This window comes from Rissa tridactyla, chromosome 9 (assembly GCF_028500815.1).
Source record: "Rissa tridactyla isolate bRisTri1 chromosome 9, bRisTri1.patW.cur.20221130, whole genome shotgun sequence".
In the NCBI taxonomy this organism is placed as follows: domain Eukaryota; kingdom Metazoa; phylum Chordata; class Aves; order Charadriiformes; family Laridae; genus Rissa; species Rissa tridactyla.
Genome location: NC_071474.1, coordinates 8,884,975 through 8,903,487, shown reverse-complemented (window position 1 = coordinate 8,903,487; position 18,513 = coordinate 8,884,975). Strand labels below are relative to the sequence as shown.

The 18,513-nt window shown below is 47.5% G+C and overlaps 1 protein-coding gene across 3 annotated transcripts in view; it reads left to right on the top strand.

Annotated features, from left to right (window-relative positions):
- Nucleotides 1–18,513, top strand: part of NTRK3 (neurotrophic receptor tyrosine kinase 3) — a 228,694-nt gene that overhangs the window by 168,407 nt on the left and 41,774 nt on the right. For all 3 annotated transcript variants that reach the window (XM_054214890.1, XM_054214889.1, XM_054214891.1), the window contains 3 exons: nt 7,314–7,444; nt 11,496–11,668; nt 17,288–17,531. In XM_054214890.1, the coding sequence (XP_054070865.1) occupies nt 7,314–7,444; nt 11,496–11,668; nt 17,288–17,531 (548 nt within the window). The remainder of the gene's footprint in view (nt 1–7,313; nt 7,445–11,495; nt 11,669–17,287; nt 17,532–18,513) is intronic.

Here is an 18,513-nt window from a genome sequence, read left to right as displayed (position 1 = left end):
AATCACTCTGTGGAGCTGGAGGGCTGTTTTGCAGAAACGCAGCTCTCCCTCGATCAAGGCTGGCTGGAGTTTGCTGGCGAGTGAAAGGCAGCTCTTTGGGTGAGGGCTTCCCCTCCACCTGCTGTTGCAACAACAAAAGCCAGAGGAGCTGATGATGTCCTGATCGCTGGAGGTGTGTTTGGAAGTGGTGGATGTAAAGTATTTTCAGAGCATCAGAGTTCTGGCTTCCCGAGGTTGTTCTTCTGTTCTCCTGTTTTCTTGACCCCGATCACACTGAACGACAGCTCCTGCTGCAGATTAGTATTCTTGGATAATTTTTTTTTAGCCCAGAATATCCAGCTAGGTGTGCTATTTTTTACCAAGGTCCATTTAGCAGCATGTAGTGCATTAGCTTCAGGTCTGCTGGGTCAGCTGGGCACTAATGTCTCCTTCACATCTGGGACCTGCACTCGTGCCTTGCATCTGCTCACAAGGAATGAAAGGGATGGCAAGAAAATGCACACAATTGCAGAAACATAAAGTCATTGTCTTTTAAGGTCTTTATGAAGGAGTGTGATCGAGTGTTTGATAACATAGTGTATAGTCAAGCACCAGGGGCTGTGCCTGGATGGAAGTGGACAGCATCTTGGCAAGGTATGAAAGATAAAAAACAATTTGAAGAGAGGCTGTAAAACCAATGATGTGTATTGGTTTGCTGGAAATCAAAAAGCCTTAGAAGGGATGCAAAGAGAAGGGTAACACTGTAGAAGGGAGGGCATCCTTTGAATTTCAGGTTGTTTCCATCAAGGCCAAAGGAGAGATGGATGGATGGAAGATGTGAGAAAGTCTCTCATTATATTTTTCTGTGTGGACACACAAATGGCTATGAATGAGAGCTGTCATGCAGAATTAGTAACATTGAAATACTTCCCCCAAAGTGAAGAGAAAGGTCTGAGCAAGGTGGTCTTGTCCACAGGGCCTGCAAAGAAGGGCGTGGGAGAAGGACCTTGGTGCACACATTTGTTGGAGCCCAGGTGGCTCAGCCAAGGACTGTGCCCACTCCACGAAGTTCCCAGAGATTCAGTTATGCTTTACGCAAACCTCTGTGATTTGGGGTCTTTTTGAAAGGACCATCAGAACTGCCTTGGTGCTTATAATCATGACTTTTGAAGCTGAGTCATTGAAGGGTGCTGTAATGGAGGAACTTGGCGAAGAACCAGCATCTGAGCACTGCATCGAGCTGTCAAAACCTGTATCTGGGCCTTTTCCCAGAGGTGGCTCATGTTGGAGCTGGGACAGAAGCCACCAGAAATGGAGGGCCTACCTACTCAGAGTCCATATGGAGATAAGCAACAGCCTGTTTATGTCTCCATTTTTTAAAATGATGTGGGAGTGATTCTCCCTTTGTTTACGTGTACTTCACAGCAGTCCACAATTGAAATCAATATCCTTCGTTGACTTTGATGGATTTGCACCATGCCAGGAAGGAGACTCAGACTCTGTGCAGCTAGCCTATGCATTATCTTGTCTCACTACGAGACAAGTCTGTGAGAGAATGACTTATCAGCCCTCCGGTGGCAAGGCTTTTTGATCTGGTCCTACCTGATCTGCACACTTTGCTCTGATCAGGTACATCGGGTAACTCATCAACACGTTTGGTTGACATCCAGGTTGCAATTGACTGCCTGACATGAAAGGCGCTCTGTTTGGTAGTAACATGACTTAATGACAAGATTTCCAGTGTAAATTATGAGCTTTGTTTATTGGATTTTAATTGTCACGGAGCAGGGAGGCTATGCAGGGTTTATTCATAAGAATTATTTTAGCAATGAGTCAAGAAAGAAGTGAATGAATCATATCGACTAACTGAGAACTTTGCTACCTTTTTGTGGACAACTTATGTATAAAGAAAAAAGAGACAATTCTTTGGCATAAATTAGTCGTTACAGCAAATGACTCAGCCACTACTGAAAAAATGTCATTGTTGTTATCATTTATAAAGTGTTGTTGATGCAAATGAGTCTTTAGAAGCTTATGAAAATCAAGGCCATTACCACAAAGAGCTCAAGATCAAACTCGAATCAGGGTACCCTAGAAACACATCTAAAAGAAGGCAGTTTTAAAACAGGGATTGAACAGCAAGAGGGGCAAGAAATAAAGAAGAAAAGGAGAGCAGAAATGCTGTGACATGACAAAGCGAAGGGAGGGAGGAGCAGGTGATGGAGAGGTGCAGGAAAGGACATACCTCTAGGGAAAACAGGGCCACATGTGCGGAGGAGAAGAAACTGATAGAAAATTGATATTGGTCTTTTCTAGGCTAGAAGAGAAAGCTGCTATAGCAGCAGGGTGGCAAAAGTAAAAGGAGAAATTTCTGTAATTTTGCTCTGTTTCCCTAGTGAGCTATATGTTGTTTGTGAATTAAGAGTCCAAGGACAGGAAACCCACTAGAAATACAGCAGCCAGACAGACCGCTGTATGTGGGAGGGAGATGTGAGGAATTAATTTCCTGGTGTAAATGATCCACCTTAAGAAGTAGCTTTGCGTTTTGTTGTAACTTAAGTGCTGACACTGCTCGTGGTTTACTCTGGAGTTTGATTTGTCCATTTACCTCCCACTGTAGTCGTTTGTGTCCAAACATAATCATGTGCATCCAGGTTTCAAAAGTATTATAAAATCATGGTTTTAAGGATGCTGGCTGTGACGGGAATCTGAAATGCAGAATCTGCAGTGTCACTGAACCCGTCTCTTCCTCACTCGACCCCCAGGACTGCTTTAGAAATGAGACAATTATTGGAAAATTAGATTCATGAAAGGTAACCATGCAACTTCCCCGTTTCTGCTTCTGTGATTGCAATCTGGTGGTTATTAGGAAAAGGGCATTTTCATTGTATACAGTCTGTTATCAGCTCGATATGCTCTACCTGGGATTTCGAAGTTGAGTCAGGGTCTTTTTGCCTTGACGTTCTCACAAGCAAGAGAGATTCTGCAATATGAGCGTAAAAGATGGGTGAAGACTCACTGAATCGGTGATTTAAGCGAAAAAGTTCTGGCTTTTCCAGGCTTTGTCCCAGGGGCCAGTGCAGAAGTGACCCATCAGGACATGGTAGATTGATGTATGAGAAAAGCAGAATTAATCTTCTTCCCTCTTCTTCCCCTATATCCCACGGCTGTGCTGCGTTCACAAGGTTAGCAAGCTAGAATACGTTTGTGTCGAGTAGAGGAGCAGACATGACTCAGGGGCACATGGGAGCAAACACGGGGAGGAAGAAGTTGCTGTTTTTAGACAGCCACTTTTCTGACTGAGTGCACTTGAAGCACAGATCAAGTCAGCCATCCTGCAAAAGGTTCAGAGGAGGTTAGGTAAGATCCCATCGCAGATCCAAAGCAGCAACCCTTCTGCCTTGGCTCTTCCAGAGAAAAGGAAAGCTTTCAGCCCTGGAAGCAACCTGTAAAGGTGAGTGCAGCGTACCAGACGTACCCTCTTGCTGATGCTGCAGGTTATCCACCTGCTACTACCACTGAACTGAAGTCACGGGGCATTTCCAACCAGCTGCGGGTCGGGTGTTTTCCGATGTGGTTCATGTGTTATTCAGAGCAACAGTGAAGGCAAGAGCTCCTTCTCCATGCGTTAAATCTTGATGGACAAGAAGGAAGGTAGGGAATCTGCCCAACTCTCCTACGTCGTGCAGCAACGTAGCAATCCCAAAACAAGGGCTGCAAGATGTTTCATTTAAAACTGGAATTACTTCAGTGTTGTGCGCTCACATCCTTCCTGCAGATACAGCACAGCCTTGAATGAGTTCCCATCACGCTGTCAAGTCTGGTTATTTTCCCATCAGGTCTTGCTGTGGCTCCTGCATAGATTCTTCTTTTGAATTATCTTGTTGGCTTGTTTTTGTAAGTTAATGGTACAGGGGGGGAGGGAAAAAAAAAAAAGAAAAAAAAAAAAAGAGAGTGGTACTTATGGGAAGACAGTTTGCGTACACCTTGTCGGCAGGGCTGACTGCAACACAGCCGAGACAGATTAGCACACCGCTGCCTGCCTAAAACAAATAAACACCAGCTGTTTATCAGACAGGGCCCAGCTTTCTCCGGGAGGAGGTAAACAGATTTATGCAGATGAACCTCCCGGGTGCCCTTGCAGCACAGCATCTTTCGTGGCTACTCGGCCTTCCTTATGAGTTACAGCCAGGACAGACAAGCAACGAGATGCAAGGTTAGCACAATAACACACAGTGCCAGGGCGGTCTGTCATTGCTTTCTGTTTCAAGCCCATATTTAATAGTAATGTAGAATTAATCATAGTGCTGATCTCACCGTGAATGGAAGAATTTGAGGTAAACTTCAACATTTTAAGCCGATAGCGTGTGAAAAAGCAATTTATTATAACTCACTTTATTATAACTCACTCATTATTCCATTTGTGCCTAAAATACTATGAAGCAAAATTTATAGCCATTCGACGTTGAAATTGTGATCAGCAAAAGTACTTTTCTGACTGTACGTTAAGATTGTCCGGTTGCTGTCAAACTGCTTAACTTCATCAACCTTTTCTTTTAACCATCCAAGTTTACTTGGAATCCAGCAGTACTACGTGAGCCCGCTACCTCAAAAGGATCGCTCCTCCCTCAGTTCAACTCCGTCTGCCACAATATCTTCTTTAATTCTTCATATAAATTTTCCCTGAAGCTTCTCAGGTGACCTTAACAACTTGCTGCGAAATCTGGTCTTGAAGACAGATGGGATATTATTTTAATAATGTAGACATAATTACACAGTCTGGATGCCAGTTCTCAGAAACGTCTGATCATTTATTAAGATGTTGTTGGGAGGAAGAATTGGGAGCTGAAAATTTTGGGGAAGACCCTGGGGAGTGCAGAGAGAAAGGTTTGCTTCAGTTCTCATGGTGTCACCGCTTACTCATCAGAAGCGTAAATAATCTCAAATAGTATTGCTGCTTATTCTGAGACAGTTTCCTTTTTAACTTCGTCTCACACAAAATGGGACAATGGGATTGCAATTGCGACGTTTCTGTTGGGATTCTGAGTTTTTTAAAGTGTCCTTGGGCTCTTCTTAATACAAGATTATTTCCCTGCAGCTTTCTTGACTGCTGCTATTCAGGAGACCAAGAATGCAAATACGCAGTTTGTCAATACGGTAAATCCTAGGTACTGTAGTGATGAGTGTTATAGAAATGCTTGCCAAGAAAAAGAGGAAAAAACCCTCTTCCTCTACTCTATTAAGTAAATAGGTGTCATTTGAGCTTTTCTTAGATTAGAACTTTCCTCACCTAAGTGCACCACTTAACATTTCAACACATAGTATTTCAGATTTCTCAAGGTACTCCTTAAATACTCAACTAAACCAGGTGGCGAAGGCAAAGTCCACATGTGATTTGTTCTCCCTGGCTGTCACTGCAAATTTAAAACCAAAGTCATTTTGGATGTGCCTACCATCCTGTGCCTTAATGTTACTAATATTATTAATATTGGTAACTAAAAGTTTTCAGTCTATTGAACAATTAATGAAAAGGTCAACGGGAATTCTCTATAGTGGCCTCGTTCATTACAAGGCCCATTGCTTATGCGATCTCGCAGCATCCATCTTCCCAAACAAGCAAAAGGGCCAGAGATGGCAGCTCTTTAAACCTGCCTCTGAGCTCCTAATTAAAAAGCTTAATTGTATGAAAGCCATTAGGATATTAGTCTTCCAATCCATTGGCCTTTTGATGCGTTAAGTGGTACCTGTGTAGTTTTGGGTCATATGCTCCCTTGGGTGGATGCAGGTGCCTACTTGGGTGGTAGGACCTGGTGGCAGATGGTGATCGCTGTTGGTGATACTTCCCTGCAGCCAGTTTGAAACCCGGTATTGGTCACCTCCACCTGTTGCATCGGCGGTGCCTCAAGAGAAACGCATCTGAGCAAAGGGGTGCATACTTGTGCATCTCCTGTGGCACGTGGAAAAGATGGAAAAGACACAAAAGCTGTCCAGCTTGTGAGCAAACAGATGCAGGGCCAAGTTATGAACGCCCTGGGGTAGGACTGGAAAGAAGGTACTGTCCCATCTAACGCCTCTGCTTGAGGAGACCTCTAACGCATCAGCTTTTGCTCACCAAGCACTGGAGAAAAGTGTGTAGCTCTCAGGGCCCTGCCATGACCATCAGGCTGAAGCTGGGGGTGTTCTGTGCTACCACAGTTCTCAAGGAAGGCAGTAAGCTCCAGTGACGGGCAGTTTAGAGAGATGAAGTTTTGGGTACTGTGCCTCCAGACAATGCTCCTCTTTGTATTGCCAGAGGAGCTGTATGGGCACAGTGATGCCAGAAAGGTACTTAGAGCTTTGGCAGAAAGTATCTGTGTCCTAGTGTTGTCCCCCAAAGAGAGTATGGAGACCCCCCAAGTACTCTCAGCAACCAGTGACGTTTAATCAGGACCCAGCATTTGTGGAGGTCCTGCTAGTCACTTACCTACCCTTCTAGGTGACTAGTCCCTGGGTAGATCTAGCCCTTATGAGTGACCCTGTTAGCTGAGCAGACCAATCTTCATAGTCCTTTGTACCTTTATTAAACTAATAGCTATTGCTCTTTGGATTCTTCCTGAAACCTCGGGTGCTATTCTCTGTCAGTCCTCACTGTCCTAAATGTCAGTGGAAAGGATCATTGAAACTAATGGGTTGCGTTTGTCTGTTGTGCCAGTGACTTTATCCTGGGATGACTTTGTTTCTGAGGGAACAGTCATGCAGGAGATGGCTGCAGGGTTAGAGTCCTGCTGCGGGGCAGCACTCGGCACTTCCAACCAGCTGCTGCTGGGGCCCTAAGGTGCATGGGGGTCAGTGGTCGTCCTCCTCTTGGGAATGCTTTGACTTGCCAAGGGTTAGCATCAAAAATCTGCCCGAGTTTGGGTTTAAACTGGTCCTGACTGAAATGCAAAACTCAACAGGACCTTCTAATCTCGCCTGGCCTGGCAGGTATGTGACCTTTGCTACACCTCGCAGGAGATGAATTATTTCCAGGATCATTCCAAAGAGATTCAGGTCTTTGTAGCAGATTCTGCCCCAAAGGTTCCTCTCCCTGAGGACAAGCTTGCTGCGAGCTTGTAGTGAAAACGTGATAAACCTCAAGTACTTTCCTCGCAGATGTTTTGCATGAGACTAGCTCCGTCCCAGAGATGGCTGCGTTCTGTGGGTGGGTAAAAAGATCCCTGTAGATATTTTTGCAAAGCAATTTCAGATCCTTCGCAGCTTGCTAGAAAATTGAATTAGTTGTTTTCCATTCCCTGAATTAACCCTGATTCATTCTTCCCTCAACCCTCTCCCTTTTCCTCCCCTCCCTCCAACAGATGTCCAGCATATTAAGAGGAGAGACATCGTTTTGAAGAGGGAGCTGGGAGAAGGTGCCTTTGGGAAGGTGTTCTTGGCCGAGTGTTACAACCTCAGCCCCACCAACGACAAAATGCTGGTGGCAGTGAAGGTAAATCCCAAGGGCGAGTGGCAGAGAGGAGGGCAGGGGCTGGCCAGCGGAGCGAGACTGGATGAGCCTGCGTGGGAAAGGGAAGCAAGGGAGGGCTGGGGGCCAGGGACGGAGATTTATCTGATGCCGGAGATTGTGGTAAATCCACTTAGTCACACAAAGTTTCAGTGTTTCGCCTCAAGGTCGTCTGTTCTCACCAATGCCAAAGCCTCTCTTCCTGCCGACGCAGCCAGGAGACAGAGGAGGAGGAGAAGCTGGTCTGGAAGCTCTGAGCTCCCGTGCAGCTGCAGCAGCGCAGTGTGGAGCCCACCTTCCCTCTGCAAGGGCCCGGAGCTCTTCTCTTTATGGATTTTATCTCTTTGTGGAACATGCAGAAGCTGAAACAACAACACGAAAAAAAAAGGCATCAGCAAAAATGAACACTTTAAGCACAGCTAACCAATTTGATGCAAGATGGGCAAAGCAACCCAGCTCGACTCCACCTGGCTCCGGCTTGCCCAGCCACACATCGCTCCTATTTTGGTGGTTTTGAGCCAGCACAAGTTCAGCTTGGCTTGTGCTGTGCTGTTTGCATCCTTGTGAGGGTCCTCGTGTGAGCTGTGCCCCATCAGCCTGGCTCTGGGCAGAAGAGACCACTCGGTGCAGAAAAGCGCCCTCCTCTCAAGTGGCACCAGTTGGCAGACACACAAGGTCTAATCCCTGGGAGTTAAATGATGCCTCCTAAACCTCTGGAAGAAGATCTGCATTTGAACCGATGCTCTACAGGAAAAAAGGTTCCAGCACTCTCTCCAGGACGCTGGAGGCATCCAGTTACTCGAGAATTGTTTTAATCATTGGCAGTTCAAGCCTTTTTTTTGTTCCCCTTACGCTCTGAGTGTGAACCGCAAGATTGCACCTTTCACCTCTGGTTAAAGCTGAGGTAGCACAGCTACCCATATGATTAATTACCTGATTATCTGGCTGGTACCTGCCTGTCAGTGTCAGCCGTCCCTTACGCAATCCTGTCTCTCAAGTCTCCACTGAGTTTCATTTGCATGTAGGCAGAAACAGCATCCGAACTTGTTTCTGTTAATTGCTACTATGAGCTTACATCTCCAGGGTGCCTTTCATTCTGCGAGATCATACAGATCCAGCTTTGGAGCAGGGCCTTCAAATCTGGCTTCTTGCCAGCTCCGGCAGGGGAGTGAGGAGAAATCCCTCTAATTTGGGCCACATTATAAGTCTTAAGGGTGGGGGGGAAAAAGGAAAAGGAAAAAAGGCATTACATCTTAAATTGAGATTTGGCTGCGTTTCCTGAAGGTCTCATGCTCCTGACAGAGGCTGAGAATTACCTCCCTGGTCACTGCAGCTCAAGGCAGCAGCAGGACACGCTGCTTAGGGCAGCTGAGCCCACAGCCCAGAGGCCGCCTCTGCTCTGCTCTCAGGGACTCTCTCCCTGAGAGAACGTGGCTGTGTTACTCACTCGGTTAAATGACTCAGATTTTCAGCGGATCTAAAGGTTGCAGCCCCGCAGATAAGCTGAGTTTTGATGTGATGGCATGGACAAGCTTCCTGTTTTATTCAGCTTGCTTCTAAAAACATCCTGAGAAATACACAAAAACTGTTTTCGGCAAAGTGTGTTGAGATTACAAAGTCAAGTACTTGAAACGCTGGAAGGGCTGGTATTCGGGGCACGTCCTCCGAACACGTATTTTTCATTTCTCGGTGGACTGCTTCGTTGTGATGATCACTCCTGTGTCTGAGAGCTCCCTACGTGTGAGCGTGCTCGTCTTCACAGCCTCCCAGCGACATACTGGGGGAGTATCACCCCCATTTCTTGCAGAAGGCAGATGGAAAAGCAGGGAAGCTGAGGTGAAAGGATCCACCTAAGTGGAGGATGGAGTTACTGACCTGCCTTTCCAGCCCCGCGGACAGCAGGTACCAGACCCATGTTGAGCCCTGCCACAGCAATGAACACGTGGAGCTTCTGCAGACCTGGCCCTGCTGCCACATCAGCGAGGATTTCTCAGGTAATATTGGGACAACGGACACTTCATGAAAACGGCTGCAACCTGCAGATGCTGAGTGACTTGCCAAATGTCACGCGGGAATCGTGTGACGGAGGCACAAATACAATCCACCCCAAACCTTCCTAGGAGAGGCATTTCAGTGGTTTTGCTGAGACTTCTCTTCCTCCGCTCCTGGTCTTCTTTCCGTCTTCTACCACTTCCAGCTCCTGTTTCCCATATTTCTAAATGCTTGGCTGCGCAACCTTAGTAATGTGTTATTGTAATATCTTTTTTTTTTTCCTCTTTTTTGGTGTGTGAAATTTACAAACTTACAGTCCTAACACCTAGTAGAAATGATTGTGTGTGAAGGAGAGGAAACTTAAGCTCACTGCAGCTTGAAATATTACATGCAAACGCAGGAAAAAGGGAGAGAAAAGAGCGATGGGGAAGGGGACTGTTTTCCTGGGGAGAAATAGGGTAGCATCAACATTATAAAGATATTAAATGACTAAAAGTAATTGGGTGCCTGAGATAAGGATGGATGCTTTGCCATCTGCACCGTGTAACTAACATCCATCTAAATATCTCTAGTCAAGCTATCCCAGAGGACGTAGAATTAAAATAAAATTGTGCCATGTGACTAGCAGTTTGGGGGCAGAAGCGAGGAGATGAGGCAGTGTCCTGAGGCTTGGGTAAAAACCTCGCAGCCGATCCGCTCCCAGGGGAAAAGCAGCTACTCTGGAGGACTCGGTGCCTCGCTGTGCATGGCGTCACACCCAGCAGTGCCACGGACCAGCTGGAGGTGCATTAGTACTGTGCTCAGCCCCTTTATGCACAGCTTTCTGATGCTTAACATCCCTTTTTGCACATAAATTGGAGCCTGCACCTGCTGATGCCACCTCTCCTGCCTCCACGGGGAGATGGGAGGCGTGGGGAAAAGGGGACAGGTGTATTTGTGTGTAGGTGTGGGGAGAGCTACCTAGTGTCCCCCACCGCTCAGGGGGAACGGGTGCGCATCAGGCTGAATCTGGGGATAACTGAATCAAGTTGCCTTGAATCCTTTTCGGCTCCTGTTAGGCTGCACCGTTAAAGCCAGAACTGGTACTAAACAGTCCTGGCATGTGGGAGGTGGGGAGAATATAACTGACACCCAGCAACTCAAAACCAGAATTGCCTCTTCGTTTCCTTAAATGTGTGCAAAGACCGTGCTGATTCTCATGGCCATCCCATCTTGTTAAACGTTCTGGACTTCAACTTTTTCACTAAGGTGCCCTCCCTTGACACCCTGGGATGACAACGCGCTGCTTTCAGACTAGCTTTCCAATGCAACTGCAGCACAATGCGTGGACAATCCAGACTCCAACCCTGCGGAACCCTCCCTGATCCCCAGCTGCACCCATGGCAACATCTTCACAGCAACCCTGCGACGTCAGGCTGGTCCACGCGGCCTGGAGCCTGCAAGCTCCCCTGCAACGGCAACGTGGAAGATGAGATATTCTCAATAAGGATACCGATTTCAGCATCAGTCTGCCAGAGGAGCTGTTATAAACAGCAGGGAATAAAAACACGATTTTAAAAATTATGTGAAAAGACTTGACAGTGTCCTTCTTCAGAGGCAGTTTGAAAAATCCACACAATAACTGCACAGCCAGGCAAATCCATCTTCTGAATAAAGGCAGTGTAGTCAGCTATTTCAAAATAAAAGACAGATAGCAAGGACTGGCTGGCTCAGGAATTTAATAATAATGAGATATGAAGCCATTCACCCCTAGGTCACCAGTACAAATCCTGGCCCAAGCTGGGAATAATTGGAAGCTATTACCCTCTGAGGCATGTTTGCTCCTGCCTGGGAAAAGAGTTGGGGAACTCGCTGGGCCGGTAACTACATGAACAAAATGGTGCCACCAGCACCTACCACCAGCCCTCCGAGTGCAACCGGGCCAGTGGCAGTGGTTCCTCTCCAGTCCCTTCCTCATCAGCTCTTCTGCGATGTTGCGACCCCTTTGTTCTGGTTTTTCCCGCACCTGAGCCCACCCTGTGTGTATCTGTGCCCCTTCTTTCAGGCGCTGAAAGACCCCACCTTGGCAGCCCGCAAGGATTTCCAGAGGGAAGCAGAGCTGCTCACCAACCTGCAGCATGAACACATCGTCAAGTTTTATGGCGTGTGTGGTGACGGTGATCCGCTCATCATGGTCTTTGAGTACATGAAGCATGGGGACCTGAACAAGTTCCTGAGGTATGTGTGAAGGAGATACCGTACAGGTGCTCCACAGCCTTGGTGGGGCTTGTTATAGATCTGTGGTGCGCCAGTGACACTGCTGCCACGTGGATGCTGGTGGGTTGGGTAATGAGAACCAGTTGTTCCAAGGACAACTTGTAAGAGATGATGGTCCTCACTAGATTTGGTACTTTATTAGCTCTACCCCCGTATTTTCTCTTGGGTAGTCCCAGGGGTGGTCCCTGTGAGCTATGGAAACCAAACTTTTCTTCTCCCGCCCCAGCAAGATTGAAGCTGCAGGAAGGGTGGCTGCAATCCCTCTCTGCCCAGCAGGGGTAGAAGGATGCGAAGCCGTGGCTGTCAGCAACTCCAAGTCCCATCCACCCAGCAAAGTCATGCTCTGCTGAAGCAGGAAGGCCCCTAGCCATCACTCCCCATGTCACCCAGCTCCTGCTTCGATAGCACTAGAACCAAAATATTCCTTTCAGAAACTTGCTGGAATCCTTGGTCTGATGGGTATCCTGGGAATTTACTGATCTCTAGTTCTCATTCCTATGTTCACAAAAGAGCTGAGAAATGTTGGAGGCATCTCAGGCAGTGCCTGTGGAGTCCATCCCTGGTCCTTGTTCCCTAAGCCGCATCAGACAGAGATGTTGACTGAGATACACAATATCCTAACCTGTGGCACCACGCTACTCAAGAAGCCAGGCAAGGCCTGACGAAGTGCCATAATTGGCTTCCCTGCCTCTAGAGAGATGCAAATTGCTGGAGGCCCCCCACAGTCATCATTCAAGCGTTTCATCAGCGTGAGGCAGATCATTTGTGTGCCCGGAATCCGCTAGTGCTGAGGGGCAGGGAGCAACGTGGGAGGATGTTTGTGGTGCTGTTCTCCCACGATACAGAAATTACGCTCTAAAACTTGCGTGCAAGTGGAGTGGTACTTACCTCTTGAAATAATTAGTAGTTTTATTTCCCAGTATTTAGAAAATTGGACCCTTGATATTTTCCTGTTTTGACTGCTAAGTGTGAACATGATTGCAGGAGGAACAAGAAGCCTGAGCACAGCAGGTGTAGGTATGTGGTCGGGATACACTCCGTGATTATTTTTCCACCATCACAGTCAGTTTCTGACCAGGAAACACAGGTCCTTCCCTGAGGTTTTCATTTCTAAGCAATCCCCGACACCAGAAGAGCTATGGGCAAGGACCCGGGAGATTTCTTCTTTCCTCTACCAAGCAGTGCCAACCTGTCTGCAGCTCCCTTTGGATGTTCCCAGGGCACTGGTGAGCTGGGAACATCCCTGCATTGGTTCCCTTCCTCATTTTAGCATAGTTGTGGGTAGATTGAATATGATTTTATAGCTCAGTCCCTGTCTCGGGTTCTGGGTAGATGGCATCCTTGGCAAGGCAGGATGAGTGAAGGCTGATGCTGCTCTAGCTTTGCAGAGCTCCTTAGGCTCATGTTCAAGGGGGACCGGCTTTGATTACCCTGGGACCCTCTTGTGGTACCCTGTCTTGCTGGGCCCCAGTAACCTCCCAGCAGCAGCAGATTGAACTCTGCCTACCGGAATGGAACCGTGCATTGGGCTGAAACGACGTTTAGCGCAGATTGGAGATGCAGTGTTAAGGACAGTGCCTTAGCTTCGTGACTGGAGGAAGGCAGTCTAAAAATAAAGCGTGAGAGACCATGCTTTTGAAGTATTTCACAAGATCAGAAAATTGACCCATCTTTTTTTCCTGGCAGAACCAGCAACATTATTCTTAGAGGAAGTAGATGTTACAGCTGAGGCATAGCCTCCCTCTCTGCTCTAATTGACCTCCCAAACTGTATGGTCCAAACCAAGCTCTCCTGTTGTCTAAGAGGGATGTCTCGTGCACGCTGCCAATGCCTTGTGGAATTGCTTCACACAACGGTGTGGTCCTAAGGTTGATATCATGCCGAAGCCATGTGCCCCCTCATCCCCATGTCGCAGCTTTCCCCTGGCACATGTCTGAGAAACACTCCTGGGAGGCCACGTCCTGTCCCGGTGTCACTGGAGAAGAAAGCGTGTTGTTATATTATCTTTGGCCTTTGTGAAGGAAAAGAAACTTTCCAGATGTGTGATCCCTGGGATTGCAGCCTTACATCTTCCAGCTGCATTTAGCTGCCAGCTTTTCCTTCTCATGCAGCTATGAAGCAAGCAGCTACGAGCTCCCTTCTCTGCATGTCATAGGCAGCAAAATCCCTTTTTGTCCCAAAGAAAGCTGGCTTTTGGGACGAAGGAGCTTATACCTAACAAACAGGTACTCAAGATGCCTAAGGGGGCATATGGAAAGAGAAACTTTGGGTTTCTTTATCAGGTCAGCTATCTACTGCTTGGAAACTCTGGGGAATGGGGCTACAAGGGGATCAGAGAGGGTCAGTGGTGCAGGAGTGCCTGGCATCCCTCAGCAAGTACCAGTTTTTACTGTGGCATGGTTCACCCAGCCCAAAGCAGGAGGTGGTTGCTCCTGCACTGGAGGCCAGGGATGCTGGGAGTCTTTAAGAGACACTCAGACGGACTTTTCCCAGTTTAACTGCAGAAATTGGAAAAGCAGTAAAATGGAAGAGGCTCACTTTAGACACAGTTTCCTAGAGAAAAGCACAATAAATAAATTCCCTCAAGCATTGTTAGACCTTTGTGGGCTTCCCAGAAAAGAGAGAGAATTTTACTGGACTATAATTAACTGGTGTGGCAAGGGGAACACTGGGATCAACGCCTACCACCTGGACTAGGGGTGGCATGTGTTGTGATGGCTGCACATGCCTCCCGGAGCCCCCGCATGTAAGACCATTGCTGGTGGTGCAACAACTTGCCCTGCTGCCTGCTCCAGGGGAGACAGCAATCGTGGCGTCCTGGCTGAAAGAAAAGGGAGTCTGAAAAGATCCTGCCATGGAGAAATACAGGCATTGCTCTCCAGGGAGCACGGCATCCCTAGGGCTGGTGTATGCAGGGGCTGGAGGTTGTGTGCGTGGCAAGGCTGGGTGCTCCCCAGCACACAGACCTGCTGCTCAGGGGTCTGCAGCAACCGCCTTCCCTCTCCGATCACCAAATATTGTCCCTTTCCTCCCGTCACTGGTTTTCTAGCTTTTGTTTTGTGTCTGTGGCAGAACAAATTTGAAGTAGGGATATTTGCGTTTTGCCATTACAGACCCTCTTTGCAGTCTATAGCAAGTTGTTGCCGTTTGCTGTTAACTCAGAAAGGCAACAGATTTTGTTAGAGAAGTTGCATAGCTCTGATGTTTTTGTGTCAGTCCTTCCAGTGGAGCAGTGCCACAGCCAGGCGGTCTTGGGACAGAAGGAGGCATTTCAGCAGAGGAAGCCAAAGAGGTGATTTTCTTACCCCTGTTGGCAAAAGCTTCCATGACTCCATAATAGAAAAAAACCAATCCAACAGTCTTCTGACAGGGGATCCACCCAATTTTATGGCCTTTCTATAAAGCTGTATTAAACCCAGTTCTCCAAGAAAAGGTGGGCAGACCCCTCTCGTATTCCCTGGAGGTTTCTTGACACAACTAAATGTACTAGTACCCCTCTTGTTAGTCTCAAGTGTGTTGATAGTTCTTTCTTCTGGACTATAACCATGTGGGATGGAGAAAGGAAGGGAGGGAGGTGTACGTATTATATAGGACATACCAAGACGTGTCCTATATAGTAGGATGGACAAAGAGCCAGTGAAATAAAGATGTTGGCTGTCCATTTTTTAAGCATCACCTTCACAGAGATTTCTTTGGAGGCCATTATTGTATTTGAAAAAAGTGGCAGTAATGAGATAGTAATATATCCTTCACTTCTCACATAGGATTGTTTACCTTTGATGACCACAGGTATCAGCTGTGGCTAAATATGGTGTAACTGAGAGGCATGACTGGTACAAACTGTCCAGCACAGTTTTAGAAGCTATTGTTTGTCCTGCTTTGCTGTTTTTAGCTAACCTTCTCAGTCCTGGCTCAGCTTCACCTGCTGTCAACATCTGTTGTCACCACCAGGTAATTTCCTGGGGTAAACCCGTCTGTGGGCTCTTTAAATAAGACATCAAGCTGTCCTTTCTGCATATACTCTTCTGCAGCTCCTCCTTGCCCTCAGCAGTTCTTCCAGTGTGCTGCTGCTCCCACCATGCCCACAAGCCTCCGAGATGCCTCCGGCAGCCCCAGCCCTGCCACCCACTGTGCTGCTCCCGGACGGCTCATCCCACATTCACTGCAGCATCACCTGCTCGTGGCTCCCAAAAAATACTCGTGGCTCCTCAGCACTCATTTCTGGAGTTCCTCTCCTCTTCTAGCTGTCCTTTTATAGCAGGAGGGGACTTTCAAAGCCGTGTTCCCAGTGGTAGGGCAGCAGGAGGTAGCTGAAGAGAGGGGCATTTGAAAAACTATCGGTTCAACCCCAAATGCCTGGTTGCTAATCCTTTGGTGCACCCTCCAGTCCAACAGAGCAATTAGGGAACAAAGACAAAGGAGGCAAACAGTTTGGATCTTGTTGTGGGTTGTTCAGTCCCATGTCAAGAAGGAGGGAAAGCTCTGTACGTGCAATTTCAATTTGCTGTCTCTCTGTGGGGTTGCTGCTGATGACAGGGGTAAAACGCCGAGAATCATTTCAAAGAGAACAGTATGAAAGCCTTGGAGGAAATGCTGTACTGTATCTTAGTCACAAGGAGGAAGGTCACAGCAAAATCTCTTGCTTTTCCCTAAATATGAGGGCTTTTGTAATTCCACTGTCACACAGGCTACCACAGGGTGAGCTCTACCAGGGGAAGAGACATCACAGAGGGAGCACGGCAAAGACAGGCCTGGTACGCAGTGAGGAAGGGGACTAAAAAGAGGACAGGACAGGAACGAGACTGACCTTAAGTCCTGCATTTACAATGCACTTGGTTCAGCAAAATATTTCCTTTTGTTGCCCAGGATGTTCTCTGCATCTGCTGACATCCGGGTCTAACCTTTGCACCTCTGCTCGTGCCTTCACGGTTCACAGTGCCTGTGTTACCTCTGGGATGGCTTAGGGTATAAAAGGTATTTTCTAGGGATGAAGCTGCTGGTGTTCCTCTGGAATCTCTTCTGTGATCTCTGGCTGTATTGATATCTATGAGGGGCAATTGCTTGGTGATATGGTGTTTGGATGAAATAGAGGAGGCTGAGATTAAGAAAGAGACTAGGTAGCAAGAATATGATGGCTGCGGAAGAAAAGCAGGTGATATCTCTACCTCTGGGAAGGATTCCAAGGTGTAAGAATTAACTGGAGCAAACATAAGTAAGTATCTGGAAGCTCATTATTTCTGCCTAGGTCTTGCTAGAGAAGAATGTCCATGTTGCATCAAGCCAACAGTCCCTCTGTCCTGGCAGTCTGTCTCCATCTGTGGCCATAAGAAGTTGCTCGCAGTAGAGTAAGGACAGCAGAAGGATCTATGGCACCCACTCACCCAGCAAATGTTCCCCAAACCCCCTGTTCTCTTAAGCTTTTCTTTTTTTCTTTCCACTGGAGATGTGTGTACACCTTCACATTGCAGAGTTGGGAGCTAGTGCCCCCCCCCGCAGCAGGAACAGCGACCGTGTGGGATTCCTGTCTCCTGGTCACTTTTGAGACCCAACTCTATGCTTTTTGCTTCTTCCTCCCTATAGGGCACATGGCCCAGATGCTATGATCCTCGTGGATGGGCAGCCTCGACAAGCCAAAGGGGAGCTAGGGCTATCCCAGATGCTCCACATCGCTAGCCAGATCGCCTCTGGAATGGTGTACCTTGCCTCCCAGCACTTTGTCCATAGAGACCTGGCCACCAGGAACTGCTTGGTCGGAGCCAACCTGCTGGTGAAGATTGGAGACTTTGGGATGTCGAGAGATGTCTACAGCACTGATTACTACAGGGTAAGGCAGCTCCAGTGACAATCTGATGCTCGGAGCAAAGGGAGACTAGGAAATGTTATAGTAAATCAGCTGTTGGAGCTCTTGGTCTCACTCACTTGGTTATTCCTTCATTGAAACATGCACATAGATGTCGATCAGGCATCCCTGAACCACTGTCTTTTTCAGTCCTGGGCACGCTTGTAATTCAGACATTCATGCAGATGTCTACACTCAGAGCTCTCTGTGATACCCCAGCACACAGTCACATACTTTGGGATGGCTCTGAAGTCATCCCATTCTTACTTTCTTCCTATTTTTTCTCCCTCTTTTTTGAAGACATTGACAAATTAAAGGTAATCCAAAAGAGGTGGCAAAGACTACAGGCTGTGACCTCTGGTGTTAGATTAAAGGTACTTAATACAGGGACCTACAGAAAAGGCAACTGAAAGACTGACTGATAAGTGCATAAAATACGGAAGAGGAAATAATAGGCAATTTAGGTTCGACCTCAAAATACTTTTTTCCAGCAGGGTCATCATTTAGACAATGGAATAATTTGCCAGAGGTAGGTTGCTGAGGGCCTGTCATTAAAGAAGTTCAGGAAGCAACTAGATAAAAATGCCTCGGTTTAGTGCAGAGGCTAATCCTGCACTTGTCTCTGGGGACGGACTCAATGAGTCAGGGATGCCTTTCCAGCGTTTTCTTCTGTGATTTGTGCTCGCAACTGTCCCCTTGTCTCGCACACTCCCTTTGTACCTGTCTGCACTGCCCTATCTGCCTGTGATGGCAGCCTCCCTGGGGGGACGGCGGGTTTCTCACCCTTCCTCAGCTGCAGGAGAAGCCATGATGTGCAAAGCGTTTGAAGCACGCTGGAGCAGGCGTTTGTCGCTGGGCCATCCACCAGCAAGGAAAGGCTTTGCAGGCTGAGGAGCGGTGGTTTCTAGCCTGATGCTTGGGCTAAAGCTGGTTCATTTCTGGTTACAACGTGGATGTTTGGCTTTGA